Raw genomic sequence first — 21,066 nt, 5'->3', positions numbered from 1 at the left:
GTTTCATTCCATTTGGACTCCGTTTGATATTCCTTTTCTTCGAAATACTGAAATAGGCAAAAAAAAAACAGCAATACGGGCTGGGCCTCCGGTTAGTAGGTTAGTCCCGAAAATGATATAAATGTGTAAAATAAAGCCCATAAACATCCAAAAGGGGTAATATAATAGCATGGAACAATCAAAAATTATAGATACGTTGGAGACGTATCATTGCTCAAAATCGGGGAGGTTCACTTCCATTTGTGGAGGCTCAACAAATTTTGGTGCGTGGAGCATGTATGTTATCTTTCATAAACTGTAACAGGTTATGATTAATTTAATTTTTATGGTTTTGAAGCCTGAGAAATATGGACCTGAGAAGGCTACCACGTTGAATACATATGCTGCAATGAAATCTGGACTCAAGAATTGGGATGGCAGTGGTAGCACCAGCACGACCCTCAGCGGGAAGGCAAAACAACGCTTTGTACGTTCTTGCTTATCTTCTTTTCACTAAGTACTTGTTCTACATGCATCTATACAAGTTAATATCGCTAATTTTCTAGGATGATTACTCTGATTTGGCTAGAGCCGCACATCCTGATGATTGGGAGCAGCGAGAGTTGGATGGGCAAATATTATATGAATCATCTGGTGGCATTCCCCATGGGGGACTAGCAATAACAGATGGGGCGATTAAGAAGACTGATGTTATCTCAACAGCTAGAGAAAAGAAATTGAAGCCGTCAACTTCAGCAGCACATCGACGAACTGTTCAAGAAAATGACGAGCTGAAGCGACATAATGAGAACCTGCAGCGACATAATGAGAACCTGCAACATAAAGTGGATATGCATGAACGGATCCTAGTGGTACTTTCAAGTTTGTCCACATATTTCAGATTGGTGATTGAAAAAACTAGCTATGTACGTTCTTGCTTATCTTCTTTTCACGAAGTACTTGTTCTACATGCATCTATACAAGTTAATACCGCTAGTTTTCTAGGATGATTACTCTGATTTGGCTAGAGCCGCACATCCTGATGATTGGGAGCAGCGAGAGTTGGATTGGGAAATATTATATGAATCATCTGGTGGCATTCCCCATGGGGGACTAGCAATAAAAGATGGGGCGATTAAGAAGACTGATGTTATCTCAGCAGCTAGAGAAAAGAAATTGTGGCCGTCAATTTCAGCAGCACATCGACGAACTGTTCAAAAAAATGACGAGCTGAAGCGACATAATGAGAACCTGCAGCGACATAATGAGAACCTGCAACATAAAGTGGATATGCATGAACGGATCCTAGTGGTACTTTCAAGTTTGTCCACATATTTCAGATTGGTGATTGAAAAAACTAGCTATGTATGTTCTTGCTTATCTTCTTTTCACTAAGTACTTGTTCTACATGCATCTATACAAGTTAATACCGCTAGTTTTCTAGGATGATTACTCTGATTTGGCTAGAGCCGCACATCCTGATGATTGGGAGCAACGAGAGTTGGATGGGCAAATATTATATGAATCATCTGGTGGCATTCCCCATGGGGGACTAGCAATAACAGATGGGGCGATTAAGAAGACTGATGTTATCTCAACAGCTAGAGAAAAGAAATTGATGCCGTCAACTTCAGCAGAACATCGACGAACTGTTCAAGAAAATGACGAGCTGAAGTGACATAATGAGAACCTCCAGCGACATAATGAGAACCTGCAACATAAAGTGGATATGCATGAACGGATCCTAGTGGTACTTTCAAATTTGTCCACATATTTGATTGAAAAAACTAGCTATTCTAATGATGCATATTTTTTTCATAGGCCCTTTTTAAGGAGATGGGAAAAGAACTACCAACGGAGCTACACCAAGGAGCGAGTTCCCAGCCACATGTAAGTTTTTGCACATAGCCTTCTCGGCATACTGCATTTCCCAATTGCAACATTGATATCTTAAAGCTTCGTATTTTAATCATTGGAATATCTATACACACATGATTTTCTGGACCATGGTGCACCCAAACCTACACTCAGCGTGGTTGGATCCATTTATGTTTTCTTGAGGTTTTGTGCCAAGTTAATGTTGTGCAAACCCGATTTTCTTAACCATCAGCTAAAATTATTCTTGTACTAGGCCTGCTCAGGATTAATTTTATATTATATTAAACTGACACACAACCCTAAGCTACAATGCCAATCCAGTCCATGAGAAGATTTTAAAGAAATAATTTTAACCTTTGTATCATTCCTGTGCTACAGGACTGTACGTCCTCATATCTAGATATATACTTAGAATATTGTATATTTTCAGTCTCAACAATTCCTTTACCAACTGAGGAACATATCCAGTTTATTGTACAGTTAACTACTACTTATTTTGCTATTTTTCTTTTAAAAGAAAATACTCCATAAGCTCTCCTGGTGTGTCTAAATTAATTCTATGATGTAGGGGACACCTAATTCATCTCATATGAGACCCCAAGCCGCCGATGATAACACTGGTGATGATGATCTGGGTGCAAATGGTGGTGCTGACAACTCCAGTGAGAATACCAGTGACAACAACGTTAGTGCTGGTGGTGGCGACACTAGTTCCAACATTTGTGAAAGTAAGACCTAGAATCATAGATGGTGGTTGTAACCTTGGATATGCAAAACTGATGGTTATCCTTGTAAGCTGAGAACTGTTATGTAGATTGCTTCTGATGCTTTGGATGCAAAATTGATGGATGTATCTAATGATTATGATTTGTATTGATGATTAGATACAGTGTAAATATGCTCTGGCTATGTTGCAATAATTCCCGTCGGGCATGAACTGACAGTGAAATGCACGCTAATTCCTGTCGGAGACTAACTCACAGCGAAATGCAATAGTACTCCTGTCGGGCATTTACTCACAGCGAAATGCAAGCATTTTCCTATCGGCCTTGAACTCACAGCGAAATAGAACGAAAATTTCCTATCGGTCGTGACCGACAGCAATGACCCATAAACATGGCAAGCCTAAAGCTGACAAAAAATAGTGTTGGGCTGGTCTTTGAGTGGTTCTATCTAGGGCACATCTAGATGACTTAATCTCACCTAAAAAGAATCTAAATGGCTAAGTCAAACATAAAAAGAAAAAAAGAAAAATACCCACACGAAATCTCCACCTAAAATCTGATATCTATATCTATATTTGTACTCCTATTTAGTGTATGAGTATGGAGGGATGTAGACCGTTGGATCTTTGTAATCCGACGACTCACACTCGATTGATTTAGACAGAGACTCGCGCTTCTGGGATTCGCGTGCGGCACACCTTTTGCTTCTGGGATTTAGACAGAGACTCCAGGTTTTCTCCAATAGAATAATCAGATGCTTGGAGTATCTTGAGTTGCTGACATCGGTTGCTACGCTTACAATTGCCGACAGACACAAGTAAACTAAAAATCTTAATCTTGTGTTATAATTAGATAGTTATCATTTTCTCTTATAATTTTGTTTTCAAATATGATCTAGGTTTTTTCATCATTAAATTTATACGTGCATGGCACATGTCATGTACTATTATGACTTAGATGTGCAACACTTAGGACATCTAGGACATGAAAAGAAGAGGCTGATACTCTTACCCAGCGTCCTTGCTGGAGTCATATACCTTGTTCAACTTTCTCTGACGATGCAAGCGAACCCAAATCATGATCCCTGACAAAGTATGCATCTGTCTGGCCAAATGCAGACTTCATCTTGTGGCTTGTGACATCACCATGTATCTGAAACATCCTGGCATTTCTTATTGACCATTTTTCGTGCCTTGTTGATCAGATCAGACTGATGGAAGGCTGGATGTTCGCGTGAACAACTTGCATTCAGGGATTCAGAGAAGTGACCGGAATGGAATGTTCTTACTTCTTAATCACACATTGAACATGGGCCTGAAATGTTTCTTTCCTAATTGAGTGTAGGACTGAATATTGGCATGATAACTGCGGTGTCTCCTCTTTCCAGAACCGAGTGCTGACAAGCAGCGGGCATTAAGCATGGTGTACTAATTCAAATTAATGAGTTCCCTGTCATTATGGATATGCCTGAGCATCCCATTGCACCAGTCATACCAGGTAGGCCGTTCTTAAGGACTATTAAAGATGCCATTAACATTTCTGTAGGAAACGTGAGATTGATCTTCCATCAAATGATCCTTTTATTAAACATTTCCCTGGGAAAAATAAGATGAAGATATACATAGGAGACGATATCACTCTAAGTGTCCAGCTCCTCCACGTCGAGGTGGGCCGGGGACGGCGCCGGAGCGTGGTGGGTCGGCGATGGCGCCGGAGCGTGGTGATGATGGTGGTGGATCGGCGATGGCACCGGAGCGTGGTGATGATGGTGGTGGCTCGGCGATGGGGCCGGAGCATGGTGATGATGGTGATGGATCGGCGATGGCGCCGGAGCTTGGTGATGATGGTGGTGGCTCGGCGATGGGGCCGGAGCATGGTGATGATGGTGGTGCCGCCCGTGGGCGGGAGCAGGCGCCGACGCAGGACCGTGATGGTGATGAGGGCTCGACGCTGAGGCATGATGGTGAGCAGGGCTCGGTGCTTGAGCCGGTGCATGGTGGTGGTCCTCATGTGCCGAGGAGAGCATGACCAGCGAGGCCAACAGCAGTGTCATCACCACGACCGTTGGCGAGAGAGGAGTCGCCATGGCAAGAAGCTTTGGGAGTGGTGGTGGTGGTATTGTTGCTGTGGTTGTGGGGAGCGCGTCTAATATATAGTGACGAGCACGTGTATCTGGAATAGGGGAGCGGGTTGCGGTCTTTACTATGGCAAGTATTCAATCTTGCACATTAATGCTTACTATAGGAATGTGATTTCGCTTGATTCGTTTCCAATTGTCGAATTCGCCAGATAGGAAGGAAAATTAAATCGGTGTCATTTATTCGTATCACTGGGAGCATTACAAGACGAACATACGGACATATACTGTGACATGTCGAATATCGTGTGAGCCATTGAGTATATATACGATATTTATATTGCTGCCCACGGAAAATCTCGACCATTTATTAGAAAATCATAATTACAACATGATTAATAGTATTATACATATCAACCTAAAAAAAGAGGCAAGATCCTGGCTAGAGCAAAAGCCGGGGTCATTTCAAGGATATTAAATAATAGATCATGTTGAATGGTTGTTTAGGTAGGCCAAAATGCTCCGTCTGAGACGACGTTGTTTCTCAACATTCTTGAAATGACCTCAGTTTTTTCGTGGACTTGTATGACAAATTCAAGGCACCATGCCAAGTTGTTTGGGCTTTTGACAAGTTTTGCATTTTTTGAGTTTTTTCGGTCAACAAAGGTCGATAAATGGCCGGACACGTTGTAACATGCATAAGGTGTCAGAAGTCATTCAAACAAAGAATGGCTGCCTAAAATGGGAATGCCAACCTGCTTGCAAAAGTTGGGGTCAATGCTGAGATTTTCAAAAAAAATAAATCTATGTTCAACACAGAATGTTCGGGTAGGCCAAAAGGATTCATTTGCGAGCATATCGTTTCTCAACATCCCTTATATGGCCTTAATTTTTTATTGACCTGTATGACCAATTCAAGGCACCATGTCAAGTTGTTTGGGTTTTTCAACAAATTTGGCATTTTCTGGATATTTCTCAGTGAAAAAAGGCCAATAAATGGTCGGACACGGTATCGAAAGTTATTCAAACCTGGCATGGATGCTTACCATGGGCATACCCACTTGGTAGAAAAAGTTGATATGTTTGTGGGCGAGGTTGACACGTGCATGCTTCAGGATGTTCAACTATAAAGGAAGTCAAATAAATTTGGAGAATGACCACTCGCTTGCGAACGTCCTGGAATTCGCAAGTCTATGGACCATGCCTACTTCAGGATGTTCAACTTGCCGAAGGCGTGAGGGGGGACGATACCAGTTGCATATTCAGCACATGATGAAACATATTTACTTTTTTCCCGCTTACAGAACGCAATTTCTTGGCATCATCAACTCCGACATGACACACATTGTTTGGAAAGGACAGGATGCACTAAAAAATAAATTCTTTGTCTGACTTGTCATTCAAGACCGCGTTTTGATGGCGGATAGGCTTGAGCGACGATGGGTGGCCCAATTGTGAGACATGCCAAATATGTAAGCAACAAAACGAAGCAAAGACTCTCCTTGTTTTTGGATGTAATATTCCCTTCGAATATGGTGAATGATAAAGGAGTGGCTCCGGCTTGAGGAACTTCACCTCGAGGAGTGGGCAGCCTTGGGCTCGATAAAGGAGTGGTGGTCGTCGGTGTTAGGGCGCAATGGGGCGCGGAAGAAGATAATGTCGTCCATCATCATACTAGTCTCACGGGAGATCTGGAACGGGAGAAGTGCACATGTTTTCCGCAACAAGAGCTCCGTGCCCTCGCTAATCGTCGACAAGATATATGGTGAGCTCAAGAGTTGTGTAATGGCAGGCGCCAAGCACCTACGTGATTTAATCCTGGGAGAGTAATCCCTTGTATTGGCCACTTTGGCCTTAGTTTCTCGTTTTTTCTAAAAACTTGTTAGCTCTCCTTAATTAATGAGAGACGAGGCAAATCTTTTGGTCCCATTTTACAAAAAAAATCATCTAGGTCTTTTGTATTTACACAGCTCAAAGCCGAACATACCACAGTGTTTTTAGACGGGATGACAACTACAGTATATTAGAGGTGCATTTCCGGCCAAAGTCACCATGTTAACGGTTATTATGGAGATCGGGCTGATATCACAACTCTGCTAGAGTTGCTCTTAGGTCATATTTAGAATGCTAAAAAAACATACTACAAGATCAATTTTGACAGTTGAAAAATTCAGATACCACTTCTGCAGGCCTCGCACGCGCACACAAGGCTCGTCAGCAACATTTTTTAGCAGGGTAGGGAGCATGTTTAAGCCAGATTAAACTAATACTAATATTTATTTTTGTACTACAAACACTCCTGGTAGTAAGAGAGTTGCAACAAGTTCGGCTTGGGATGCTTCAGATGGCATGGCCAAACAGCAGAGTTTTTTTTTCGAAAAGGAGGATGACTCCCGGCCTCTGCATCTAGAAGATGCATACGGCCATTTTATTGATTATTCTTGAGAACCTTATAAAGTATAACAACAATATGCCTGAATCCACCATCTGCATCTGACGCTACTCCTATCCAAATGATGAAGGGGTGCAAGCTGGGCCACATACTCATACCTCTCACCTAAGCCTAACATCTAAAGTCGGAGGCCCCGACCGAGCCATCTGCCGGGTCCGGGGCTCAAACCGGTCTGACACACTCACATGTGTCATCGTCGCCATCTTCCACTGGTCCATTTTCAGAGCAGATTGAGGTGACAACCTTGGTAGGTCATCCGCCATCGACGCCAAACGACGATCTTCACCTACGCGAGCTTTGGCAGGTCCTCCGCCATTGACGCCACCACGACACCAACCAATGACCTCCACCTACGCGACTCCATCTCCAAGCAACGAAAATAAATCCATGCTAGGAAAGGGCCGCACCACCGCTGTCGCCCACCACCCACAAGTGCCACCCAACCCCAAGGTTCCCAAAGCGGCGCCTTCAAGAAGGGAACGGCGCCGTGAGCGCCGCCGCCGCCCAACAGAGTTAGGGCTTTCGCTCGGAAAACCTAGGGGAAGGTGAAGTGGGGAGATCAGTCCATACCGACGCCTCCAAGGAGGGAAACGGAGCCCTCAGGCGTCGCCGACGGCGCGGCCGGTCATGGCCGGCCTGGGATTTTGCCCGAACTAGATCTCCGTCACCAGCAGCACCTCGTGTACAGAACCGACAACCAAGAGGAAGCGCGGCCCGACCAGACTGGCCCGCACGCCAAACATGGGAGGAAGGGATGCACCAGATCGCGCACACCGACCGCAGCAGAAGCCGCCGCCGGCCGGCAACGACCACCGGATCCCGCCGCCCACGCGGCCGGGACACCGGATCCACCACCCGCACGGTTGTGCCTTGCCAATGGAGCCGCCGCTCCAGATATCCCTACACAGGAGCAGGGCAACCGAGGCCCCGCCGCCACCATCCTTGGCGCCCCGGGCTTGCCCGACGGCTGCCTCAGGCGGCGGCGAGGGAGGGAGGAGGGAAGGGGGTGAGAAGGAGGGGCGGCTAGGGTTGGGAGGAGGAGGCGGCCCTATGCTTTGTACGTCTGTCCAAACAGCAGAGTGGTCTTGCTTCAGTACGTACTGCAGGGGTCTGCTAGCTTCACGCCAAGAGCATCATCACAGGCTCCCAGACATGTAGGCGGCGAGCCTCTCAATGGGCCTCCCCCACGGCAACTCTTTGCGGAGGGCAGAGTAGGCGTTCTTCAGTCCCTTTGTTGTGCTTCCTGCTGTTGTACTTGGGGAGTGACCATTTTTTTTATCAAAGAAGGGCTTGCCCCTTTCCGATTTTCATTACTGAAAACCACCCTTAAAGTGACAAAGTATAAGACACTACAGAACAGGTCCAGCTACCCACACGACATACATCCCACCAAAAGGCCAACATAGGCCGCAACCATCCAGAACTTTGAGGACAAGCAAGGCCCAGAGCATAACAAGTCTTCCACAAACCATAAAAGAGACAGCAAAATAACAGCTAATCACTAACAGACACAAGAAGACTAACAACAGCAGCAGCAGCAGCAGCAGCACGGAGATGTCGCAGCCGTTCATCCAGGGAGCCTCGCCACGTTGATCCGCCACCTTTGCCCAGCTGTGTACACCTCATTTGCTGCCCGTTCTAGTACTCTTGCACCCAGCTCCAGCATTTTTCTTGATGGCTCCTTTATCTGCAAGATGGACCAATCAACCAACCATCGACTCATTAGTTTGATTATATGAAAAGGATCATTTATCCTTTTTTTTCAAATACAATTGCATTTCTACTTTTCCAGATTGCGCAGAATAAGGCAGAAACCCCTACCATCACCATTTTCTTGTCTTCTTTGTTAAATTTGCTTATCCATCCCCCAAAACAATCTTTAACATATGTGCTCCGAGCTCCGCCTCTGTGCGCACGCCGTACTGCTTGAGCAGCGCGTCCAGCTGCGCCTTGTATGAGCACTTGCACTGCCAAGAGCTCGAGAGGAAATCCGCTGCGCTAGGAACTTCCATGTCTGTGTCGTAAGGCAGGTCGTTCAGCGTGCAGGTTTCTCCTTTGCGGGAATTGAATAGGCTTCAATTTTTCGTGGTAGGATGACCCGACCGAAATAGAGCGTATCATGTGCAGTTTGATAAGAGTTCACCTCGCTCACTGAAACTTGGCAAGTGAATTTGTGCTCTTTCCCTGAGAAACATCCAATCCCTAGCGGCCTGGTCCCTTATGCAAGAAGCACACAAATGCGCCATACAACCAAACATTTACAACATTTTATGAACTTGCTTGGCACTCTCTGTCCGCCAGATAGTATTACCCCAGGATTTGAATGCAAATGCATTTTTTGTTTGACATATAGTAGAGTTGGCGATTACAACAGCAACAATACAGGGCATGAATAGATTGTGATCGCAAACAAATAAGACAATACTAGACGATAGAATACAACATTGCTTCACAAAATGTAAGACATTTGGAGATGCGACAACGGAAGACACTGAATCATGTACCTGCCAGTTTCCTTCACCTTATGTTGCATGCCATTCAGTTATACCACATCTTTTCTTCTTGTTTGTAAGGCACCAATCCAATTGATTGAACTGGCGCCCGAAGTTTGCAGATTATATGAGAAGGCAGATTGTCCGGTTCTAGATAGCAATTGTTTCCTTCAGCATATCCCGTAGTTCGTCCTTGATGTGTTGGGGCACATCCTCGCTGCTATGCTTGACCACTGTAAGCTCAACAAGGTTCGGTCGGACCTTGCGAACATCCCATCCAGCCTCAGGCCATTTGACAGTGCCATCTAGCACCACTATCTGAAGATTTTGAAGATGCTGCCCAGTGAAGACACATGAAGGGATCTTATCACCTTGCAGCTTCAAGTTGCCAAGGAGATGCATCCTTGTGAGAGCACTCTCCAATGCAGCCTTGTGTTCGCTACGTTTGAAACCATGCAGCTCCAGTGATCGGAGTCTCGTCATCTTGTGTAGTGGGCAGTTCAATGGGTCCCATCCTCCTTCTTCGGCGGGCTTCACACCATGCAGGGTTTGTAGCTCATCCAATTCTTGCTTAATGGTCTCTGGAAGCATGAGGTTGTCCGCAAGCACATGACGGAGCACCTTTATCTGCCAGAAGTATGGGTCAATCTTCTCCACTTGAGTGTTCCTTATGTCTAGTGTCTGCAGATTGAGCAGTCTTCTAATGCTCGATGGGAGCTTCTTCAGGTTCCTGCATTCGACACGCAGGTACCGCAAATGGACCATGTCACCGATCTCATCAGGCAATCTATCAAGCCTCAGACCCCTTACGGAGATTAGGCGCAGAAACTTGGACCAGCGCAGAAACTTGAGATCATGGCAATACTTCTTGCTCAGACCAGTGCTATATATGCTCCTGTACTCAACGTAGCATATGAAAGAATGCAACTTATGGAACTTGTTAGTGAAAATGGTAAATCTGCCCTCGAGACTCTGGTAGGAGAGTCGGCGCACCGATGGTGGTACAAAGGCATCATGTATGTCATGAACCTCAATGAAGCCAGCCTCGTGAGCCTCTGAATGCAGGAATCCATGGAGGCTTTTGTGGACGCTGATCTTCATGATGCTTCCGGCGGCGTTCATCTCTTCAACCTGAACAAGGCATCTCAAGACCAGCTCCTTGATGTAATTGTGGCCTATCTCCTCCATAATCTTGCCTTTCTGTGGCTTGATGAATCCCTCGGCTATCCACATGAACACGGTGATATTGGCATGCATAATGACATTTTTGGGATAAGCGGCCAAGTAGAGGAAGCATGACTTAAGGTCATTAGGGAGGTCTTCAAAGCTTGCCCAGAAGACCCTCTCAATCGTCCTTTTTGTGGACATGTTAGCTCTCACTGCAGGTCTTGTCTGCCACTCGATACTCTTCTCCTTGGACAGTATAGCTTGAATTATCTTGTTGCCTACACCATCTTGTTCTTCTTCCATTCCTGGTCCAAGCCTAAGTTGTTGCAGCACTGCTTCCCACTGTCCTGGTTTCTCCTTGAATCGGAGTAGACCGGCAAGAACCACTATAGCCAGAGGGTAGCCTCCAGTTATATCATACACAATTTTGTTGTACTTGGACATATCTTCCTTTCGACCAGATTGTTCTTTCCTAAAGGCTCTTGAATAGAACAGTTGCCCAGTTCTTTTTTCATCCAAACGGCTCAACTGGTGGACTCCGTTGATGCCCTGGTTGTTCATGGTATTAGCATGCCAAGCCACTTCTTCGCTCTCAATGTCCAATATCAGCACCACCCTGCTACCATTATTATCATCTGGTAGGCTCGCCCTCACACGATTGAGCATGGTTTTGCAGGATAAGCCACTTATGACCACCAGGTACCTCCTTTCTGCCAGGAGGAATCGGAGCTTATCACCGATAAGCATGCCATTATCATGCTGAGGTTGTTGTCTACCTTTATGTGCTTCATCATAGATTCTTTTAAGGAGATCTTCTGTGGTGGAATCCTCTGTCATGCGGTATGAAACTCGAATTTTGAAATGATCAGTCACCCTCCTATTATGATAGATATTGTGTACCACTGTCCTCTTGCCCACACCACTGTCCCCAAATATGGATATGAACATTTGCTGAGGGTGATCTCTCTGAAGCAACATTTGCTGAAGTGCCCTCACATCATCCTGAAAGCCCACGGGGTTCTCATAGCCATCCCACCTGTTCATTGAGTACTGTTGTTAATGCCCAGCGACCGTTTGACTTTAGAATGCTTACTATAAAAGCATGTTAGGTGTACTACAGAAAAATATTACAGTCATCTTATTTAACATTTCCAATAAACATTCAGATTTATTGCATAGAAAGATGAAGCTGGATTTGTGGCAATGGATTTTTTGACAAAGAGTTGATTTTATTAGCTCAAAATGGAGCATCAAGAGAATAAAAACACTATAAGCACACACCCGACCTGTACATAACTAGGATACACACAACCAACACTGACCCACAAAAACACGCCGACAACTACCAAAGTCATAAAGACCAAAGCTATGTGTGGGCGAGGAAAAAAACAAAGTGTTCAGATTCGATCGACAAACTGTAGCAATGACCATATCCGCACCAACATCTCATGACACCACATTGACGACGAAATTCTTCAACGGCAATGCCTTGAGAAAGGGATCGACGTTCATGCGCCGCCATCACCGGATCCAACCATCAAGGCTAGAATCTAGGGTTTCATCCTGAAAAATCAGAACAAGCATATTCGAACAATGTCTTCGACAAGGTAACGACGGAGAAAGACGTCACCATTGCCAGGTATAACCAACTCGGGTCAGACATAGGCTTTCACCCTGAAGCTTAGGACCAGGTGCATGTAGCATCACCGTCTAAGTCACTCATGTGTTGTCGCCACAACTTTTCCGTGATTCCAACAATTGCATGCGATGTGACCGCCGTCATTGCACAACCATCGCTTTCCGTCAAGTCTTCGTGCATAGTTTGCATCTCATCACCGAAGTCAACCAGTGGATCTGGAGAGATAAATCCTCTCTGAAGACCTTTCAGTGACCACCGTCGTCATGGAGCCGCAGGAGGTTGGTGTAGCATAGTCTGCAACCACCACCCCTGGCCGACCGGGTCTAAATCACCACCAGATCTGACTCAGGTAATCAGCCATGGACGACGTTGAAGCTGCGGCCGCCCAACGTCAGATCCATAGGGAACAGCGACTAGCCCACACGTCACTGATGCAGATTTCGTGCGCCATGACGGCTGCCGAGCAGATCGGAGTGCAAACGAATCTGTGTAGTGTGTCTCAGAAACTAGCTAGTTTCACGATTAAAAATACACAAGCCACAACAACATACCCAGTACTAGATTTATATTTTTTAATATTACACTTCAATTTAACAATAAGGCTCTAGGAATTTATTCGTAGCCTAACTGGTAATCACGGCTTCAAGGGACTGCACAATATAAAAACGGTATGGACATTCGTTTGCGTAAGGCATCAGCAAATACTTATGACCAATTATTCCTACATAGATTAAATACCAAGACACCAAGAAAAACCTTCCTAAGAGTTCATTCTTCAACTAGAGGCAAGTTGCTTTTAGTTCCACCATAAGAAGCTCACGCATAAGAGCATGTCCAGCTGTTCGGCCCCCCAGGGCACCGAAAAAGAGCGGCCTGGGGGCGAGCCGACGATAGATCGCCCCCTGGGGTCGGTTCGCTCACAGTCACAGGCCCACGGTCGCCGCGGGTTCGGCGAAGCTCGTTTTAATTTTTTTTGCAAACTCGGCGACTTATGCATGAACTCGGCCATTTTATGTCGAAATTTGTACAAAAACTTAAAAACATGCATGAACTAACTTAAAAACGAACTAAAAAGCCTAGCAACTGCCGCCACCGTCGCCGCCGCCGCCGTCTACATGCCGAGAAGCATGTAGAAGCGGGTGTAGTCGCCGCGGCCGCCGCCGTCGTCGTCGTCGTCGTCGTCGCGCGCCTCGCCTGCGGCGTCCCTGCTGCATCCCTCGCCGTGGTCGCCGACGGCGCTTGACGGCCTGGCCTCGCCCTCATCGTCGCTGTCGATGACGATGACGCCGCCCTCCTCGGCGCGGCTACTGGCCTGGGTCTCCAGGTACGCCCGACGCTGGCGGCGCACCTGCTCGCGGACGTAGTCCTCCCTCGCCCATTTGAGGGCGGACTCGTCGTCGGGGGCCACCATGCCGGCGTGCTCCGACTTCACGGGGAGCATCTCTGGCTCGGGTTGGTCCAGACCAAGCAGAGGGAGCGCCTCGCCGGCGCCGGCGCAGTCGAGGGCTCGTTGATGACGAGGGCGCCGCTGCGAGCGCGACGCCCGAGCGGTGTACCCTCCGGCTCGGGCTTGATGGGGCGAAGGGCCGGCGAGCCCGACGACGAGGACGACCCCGGCTCCATTCGCCGCGGCATCCAGGAACTGCCGCGGCGGCGAGAGAAGGAGGGCCGCATCGGGTACTCCAGCCGCAGCACATTGCCGGTCTCGATGTGGTCGAGGACGACGTCGAGTGTGCGGTCGGGGGCGCCTCACCACTCACGCGTCCTTCGGAGTTGAGGCGGACGCGGGGGATTATGCCGTTGACGGAGGCGATCTGCTCCTCGCGGCGGCGCTCGAAGTACATCGTCCACAGCGTTGCGCTGTCGGGCGTGTACCTCGGCTCGTTCCGCTGGTCCTCCGTCAGCGACGAGCGGATGCGGGCGATCTCCGCCCGCCGTGCCGCCCCTTCGGGCACCGGCGGCACCGGGACGCCGCCAACGCTCAGCCTCCAGAATTCGGCACGTGCATGTCAGGGGGCACCGGGTACTCGACCTAGTACATAAGGCACGCCTCCGACTCCTGGAGGTGCTGGCGGCCGAAGCCGTTCGCCGCTGCGCTGTAGCCTGGGTATCTCTCCGCCATGGTTTCACTCGTTGGCGAGCAGGGGGAAGTGGTGGGAGAGTTTGCCGCGGGGAGAAGGCTTTCGCGGGAGGAAGAGGGGAGGCTGTGGCGCTCACTGGCGGGGAGGGGGCGCCTTTTATAGCCGCAGCGGGGTGGCTGGGGGCGGCATGCGGGCGGACGCGTGGCGCATGCGGCCGGGACGCGCATCGGCGGCGTCTTCATTGCGCCGCCCGTAAGGCATCAATGGAGGTTGACCGACGCGGCAGCGCGACAGCCTTCGCATTGATTCCTGCAGGAACCGAGGCGATGAGGTCGATGAAGCGGCCGTCTCACTGACTCGGCGGGCCCGCGGCTGTTTCGCGCCAAAACACTCGCCCCGGCGCCCCCAAAACACTCGCCCCGGCGCCCCCGGCCGCCCTCCGGCGCGTCGGGTTCGGCCTGGGTCCGCCAGCGCTGATTTCAGCACAAGCCGGCGAAAAACGGGCTCCTGAGGGTGCGACTGAAGATACTCTAAGAAAGCTACAACAGTTCTATATAAAAATAAAGTTTGGACTACAGCACGCGTGCCTCAAGATATTGTCGGCATGCACACTCCCGTTTAGGTAAGTTTCCATTTTTAATATATGCTATTTTTGGAAAGTTACCGTTTAAAGTATTTTTTTCTTCTGCCAATCACTATAAGACAAAATAGCTTACATCATCCAGCACGCCAACTTATTTATAGAACCTGAAAGTGTCATATTTGCCAAACCGTGTATCGAAATCAAAATCCGATTTCACTGTTGTGTTCCTGGGAATTAAATCATCAAAACTAGATCCCGCGTGACCATATTTGGTCGGTGATTTCCAAAACGCAACTCAGTACAAAACTTAAGCAATTTTGTTGACTAGAAAAGCAATTTTGATTAAAATTGAAGCATCAAATTAAGCAACCAAGTTCCATGAAAAAGCAACACTCATGACTAAACCCTAATTATAATTTATTAGAATTGGAAGAGGTAAAAAAGATTTAAGATACACTTGTTGCACTAACAAAACAATTTAAATTGAAGCAACAGAGCTTTTTCAAAAAGCAATGCTAGTTAAATTGAAGTAGAGCTTTCTAAAAAAGCAACTCAATTGTACTAAAAAGCAACTCTGCTATACCAAAAAAGCAACTCCGATGTACAAAAAAGTACTAGTGGTTAAATTTTTCGACAAAAGGTGGATTTATTGACTCAAAGTGAAGCATCAAGTGGATACAAACACAATAACCACACATCCAACATCTGCATAGCTAGGATGCACACAGACACTATGAACACACACACACACACACACACACACACACACACACACACACACACACACACACACACACACACACACAACGCTGGCAAATAGCAAAGTCCCGTATGACTAAAGCTATGCCTAAGCAAGAAAAAATAAAAGGAATCCCAAAGCGATCAAATTCATGGTTGACAAACTGCAACTATGACCATATCCGCACCAACCATCTCATGACACCACAAAGACAATACACAATGAGGTTCTTCAACAGTAACGCCTTCAAGAAGGGAGCGCCGCTCAAGCATCGTCGTCACCAGATCCAACCACTAAAGGCCAGATTCTAGGTTTTCACCCCGAAGAACCTATCATCTGAGCAATGCCTCCAACAAGGTAACGACGCAAAACTATCGCCATTAACGCGCGTGCTCTGGGCCCACCCCAACACACAGGCATATGCGGGTGAGCAACATCACACCGGCGCCATCGCCGTCCCTGTCCCCATCCCCGCCACAACCACTTCCCATGGCCGATGAGGGGGAGGCGGAGCTCATGAGGCGGGTGATGGAGGACTCCATGAACACCCATGATGAATGATAAGGTGAGAGGATTTGGTGGTTCTCAGGGGAGGGGCACGTCGGCGGTACTAGCCCTTAGACCCTAAGGCTCTTGCCTCTCAACAAAGACGGAGCCGGAAAATATTTGAAGCCCATGCAAACTACACCTTTATCCCACAACAACTCACTAACTTACTTTATACATTATTTATTTATTAGTTATAACTTTAATTAACATAAGGTAATCAGCAAGGATGGTGGCTCGACCTATGCCTCTCAATCTGATGGGCTTCATAAGTATAAAACTAAAATCTAATGTATTCTATCTCTTGGAAACCCCACATGTAGGATTGCAAATAAAGAAGAAAATAATATTATGAGTGCCGCATACCATGCTGAAGTTGCTGTCGTTGAAGATGTCAATGTTGCTAATGGTGTATGCTCGATCTTATATTCCTTTTGGTTCTCTGAAATTTTCTTCAGCCTTCTATTGATTCTTTTGATTCGGGCAGAAAAGACATGTCGAATGATGACTTGGTTCCAGAAACCAGTCAAGTATTTGCGCCACATTTTCCAACCATGATAACCATGTCTTTTTAGCTCAACCTGTCATTAAACACATTGCAAAAAAAATCTTATTGGACGAAACAATCAAGCAGGAATTACAAACGCTTCCCTGATCTAAAACATGAGTCACAACCACCCACTTTGACTTGATGTGTACCTTTCACCGATTTTCAATAAAAAAGTATGCCGCACTTAAGCTTTGCATTATATGTCGAATTAAACTAGCATGAATTTTGGTTACTATGATTAGGAGCATAAATTGATCAAATATGGTAGAAAAGGAAGGAATGACCATAAAAAGTCACATCTTTTAGAATCCAAAATGGGCATGGATAATCCAGGATATGAATACACATGCGTCAAACCTCGATTTCAAAACAAGTATAGAATAAAGTGAATGCAGATACTCTCAGAAAAGTATAGGTACCAACATATTTTGTGTGACACGGTCCTACCGTGTTTATTGCTAAAACAGAAAATTATTATAGAAATAAATACATATTTTAAAAATAAAATAAATGTTGTTTGGACAAAATTCAAATGAAAAATAGTTTCCATGAATAAACATTTGAAATAATGTAATTTAAAATAAATACTCTTATTCACTGCCAAATCTGAATCTAAGATGAATTTTTGGATATAGATATGATCCAATTTTGAATAGCCATGATGCATTCTAGTCTGGTCGAGATCAAGCATACAACCATTTCAATTTACGCATTTAATAATGGTAGGATGACTAGAAAAAAAAGATGAGAGGTTAAAGAGGCAAAGTTTGGGTCCCAATCCCCATAAGCATACACTAATTGTTGCCCAGATGGTAACTGACGGAGGTCGATGAAAGTGGGAAACTTGCAAAATAATTACTAAATCAATGTATGGCACTCTCATAGTTTTCCAAAATCAAATGTAAGCTTCATAGGTTTAGATGAAAGTAGTGCTATAACTTTTCAAAACAGAATGTGGTGGTTTGAGTTTAGGCCTTTTAAACGTCTATTTATTGGCGGGACGCTGAATTTGACATACTTGTAAGAGAAACTGCTTTTCACATAAGTGATTTTGGTTTTAAATTATACTTCCTCCCTTTCTTATTAGTCTATACTAGCAATAATCCCATGCATTTGCACAGGCTACTCAATTATATCCCTTTCTATTTATGAGTTAGTTAGACTATATCAATGTTAAAATACGTTGAGCATATTGTTATACTTTTACATATTGACATGCACTCAGAGCTTATGTTGTTATTTCAATACATTTTTATATCTTAATGTTTCGAGTTTATGGTGATGAGTTTTTACTTTTGAGTTGATTTGGTAAAAAAAAATAGGCGTATTTTATTTTATTGTATTTATAACCTTTCGTAAACATCCTTGTAAAAAAACCTTTTGTAAACATCTATATTGCAACAATTTGAATATATTGAATATTTTGTATATATAATAAATTTAATAATGTGATGTTCAATTATTCCGCTTTGCATGTGCTGAGCTATAGAGTATCTAAATTTGTATCAACTAATAAATCTTTGTTTCACAGGTTACATGAACCTTATATTATATTGTTCTCCATATTCTTGAATTTCAAGATATATGTACCATGCTATAAACAAATGTACTCATGAGTTTTTGCCGCTTCATTGAATTTTATCTAGCAGTGTTTCATATCTTATATACTCTTATACTATATTGACTGGTTTTATTTTTGCATTTGCTTTGGAATATAAGCTGTAAAAAGACCTTAGCACAACACCTTTTTTATCTCTTAAAGCTTTATGTATCCTGAAATATGCTGAATGGAACTTTCATATTTAGGTTTCCGACATTATTATTTTTCTTATTTTTTTGGAGTTAATAATACCTACATCACCTTTTTCTTAAAGTTTGTGTTTACTCAAACTCAAAGTTGTAGCAAAAATTATTAATAATACCTACATCATCAAGGCAATATCATTACATTTCATAAACTATATTTTTATGATAAATTTGTCTGGTATTGTAGGTGTTAATAATTTTTGCTATAACTTTAATCAAACTTTATAAAATTTGATTTAAAACAAACCAAAAATGCAATAAAGTTCATTTAAAACAAATCCAAAATGCAGGCTAACATAAAACAGAGGATACCGACTTGATGTCCAAAACAAGCAAAAACCTGGATTTTGTTACATGAAGAAATCAAGCATATTTTATAGCAAATCTGACGTAGTAATTCTAGAATGATAAATAAATGTACCATAATTATAGGCTTCTCCGTGCATATTGAAGGGCTGCCGACTGATATGACGGTAACCACTAAGCATAAGCTAAGCATCTCCTAGAAAAGGTGAATTAACATAAGCAAGGCAGCCCTAACCTCGTAGAAGAATTCGTCGAGCGCATCCTCGGCTTCGAAGGCGACGTCACGCGTCTGGCGCACCCACACGCGAGTCAGTCCGTCGGTGCCGGTCCGGCGCTTGCGGTCGGCATCGCGGATGAAGGCCTGCAGCCACTCCAGACGGTCGCGCAGCAGCATCATGTTGTCGCCCACCTCGAGCAGTATCTTGGCCTCGCTCGCCGCCAGCTCCCCGAACTTGGAGAGCACCGCCGCCACCGCGCTCTCCGCCATGGGATCCAAGATCTTAAATTTCTCTGTTGGTCGAGTGCTCGCGTTCTTACGTTCCTGTTTGTATGTGTGATGATCCTCTCTCCGGCAGCTGCTTATAAGAAACGCCGTGCATATGCTTTTCCTTTACGTGGAGATTTAGACAAAGTCATCCTTCGTTTCCAGCCTCCGACCGCAAGCAAAGAACCAGTACCAAACGCATCACGCATGCTTCATGAAATCATCAAAGAACCGCAACGCAAAATCCCTTGCAGGACCAACACACTTGCTTTTCTTTCTTCCTCTTGAAGAAAGGAAAGACGATCTCACCTTCTCGCCAGGGGAGTCGACGACCGATCGTCGGTGATGAGGGGGCGTAGCCGGATCCACGCGTTTGGATCGTTTTTAGGCCCTAATAGCTTAGGTTTTTAGGTTGCTCATCATCTTGACTTCGGCGACACTGATGACGGCGTTGATAAAGAATCTTTAGATCCTTACCCGACGAGACGATTGGTCCTATAATTGGGGAGGGATTTGAAAACCAAACTGTTCAAGCAAGAATGGTGCAACGACGGCGACATCCTCATGGTTGTGTCCTTGAGATGTTTGGTGACAGCTTATTTGGTATTGTTCTTTTAGGGCTATTTGGTATTGTGTCGGGGGCTACTGGAAAGCGACGAGTTGAATCAGCAACCGACCCATTGAGCTTGGCCCAATTAGTTGGGCGGCCCAGCTGAAGGAAATACGTATCTGGGCTTATTTTGCATGGCCCAACAGTAGGTATACAACAGAAAAAACTCGTGGACTGGGCGGGCCATGGCCCACTCGGCCTTGCTGTAGCTCGCCACTGCCCATTACAGACATCTCTACTCCTAATGGAGCAGTTGGTAGTCTCGCTTCCAGGTTTTTTTTCGTCCCACCTACCATGGTTTTTTTTGGTACCTCCTCCCACCTTCGCTGGTTTTTTTCGTAGATTTTTTTTCGTCCCCTCCCCCCACTTCATCGGTTTATTTTTGCTTCACCCTCTCACACATCGAAAAAAACTGAACGGATCAGAACTTTCCATGCTAACACAAATTATTTAGTAATGTCTTTATGTAAAAGAATCAATCACAATCAATCTCTAAAGATCAAATCTAAATTAATTAATCTTCATAACGTTTGTTTCCTTCCGAATCAGGTCCATAACTTTCCTTTCTTGTTTGGGCAGAAACTGTTTGGTAGCAGAGATTAGGAAGCTTCCTATGAGCGTAGTAATAGGAAGTATTCTTTTTCTTGATGATTCGTTTCCATGCATGATGATAGTAAATTAGGCCAACATTCACCACTATTTATCAACGTCATCAATCGTGTCCATTCCTACCAGTTTTAAGGGAATCCACTCGCTACGTCTTTTTTAAGGGGATCCGCTCGCTACATCGTTGTGGCATGTTATTTTCACAAGCAATTCCCCTAAAAAACACAGCGCCCCACCTCGACTTCCCTACCTGGACGCCGCCGCCGCCGCCCACCGATCTCGCCGCCTCCCGGCGATCCCCTCCTCCCTCCCGCAGCTCGAACGACCCACTATTTTGGCCACGAGT

General features: G+C 45.4%; 1 protein-coding gene across 1 annotated transcript; it reads right to left on the bottom strand.

Moving 5' to 3' along the window:
* Positions 1-9,565: 9,565 nt before the first annotated feature.
* LOC119280132 (putative disease resistance RPP13-like protein 2) lies at positions 9,566-19,507 on the bottom strand. The gene is made up of 3 exons (XM_037561095.1): positions 19,256-19,507; positions 16,725-16,939; positions 9,566-11,806 (listed from the first exon to the last, which is right to left on the bottom strand). Exons 1-3 carry the CDS (start codon positions 19,505-19,507, stop codon positions 9,754-9,756), a joined length of 2,520 nt encoding a protein of 839 aa, XP_037416992.1. The 3' UTR covers positions 9,566-9,753.
* Positions 19,508-21,066: the final 1,559 nt, after the last annotated feature.

Source organism: Triticum dicoccoides, chromosome 3B, assembly GCF_002162155.2.
Source record: "Triticum dicoccoides isolate Atlit2015 ecotype Zavitan chromosome 3B, WEW_v2.0, whole genome shotgun sequence".
NCBI lineage: Eukaryota > Viridiplantae > Streptophyta > Magnoliopsida > Poales > Poaceae > Triticum > Triticum dicoccoides.
This window is presented reverse-complemented; position numbering and strand designations above follow the sequence as displayed.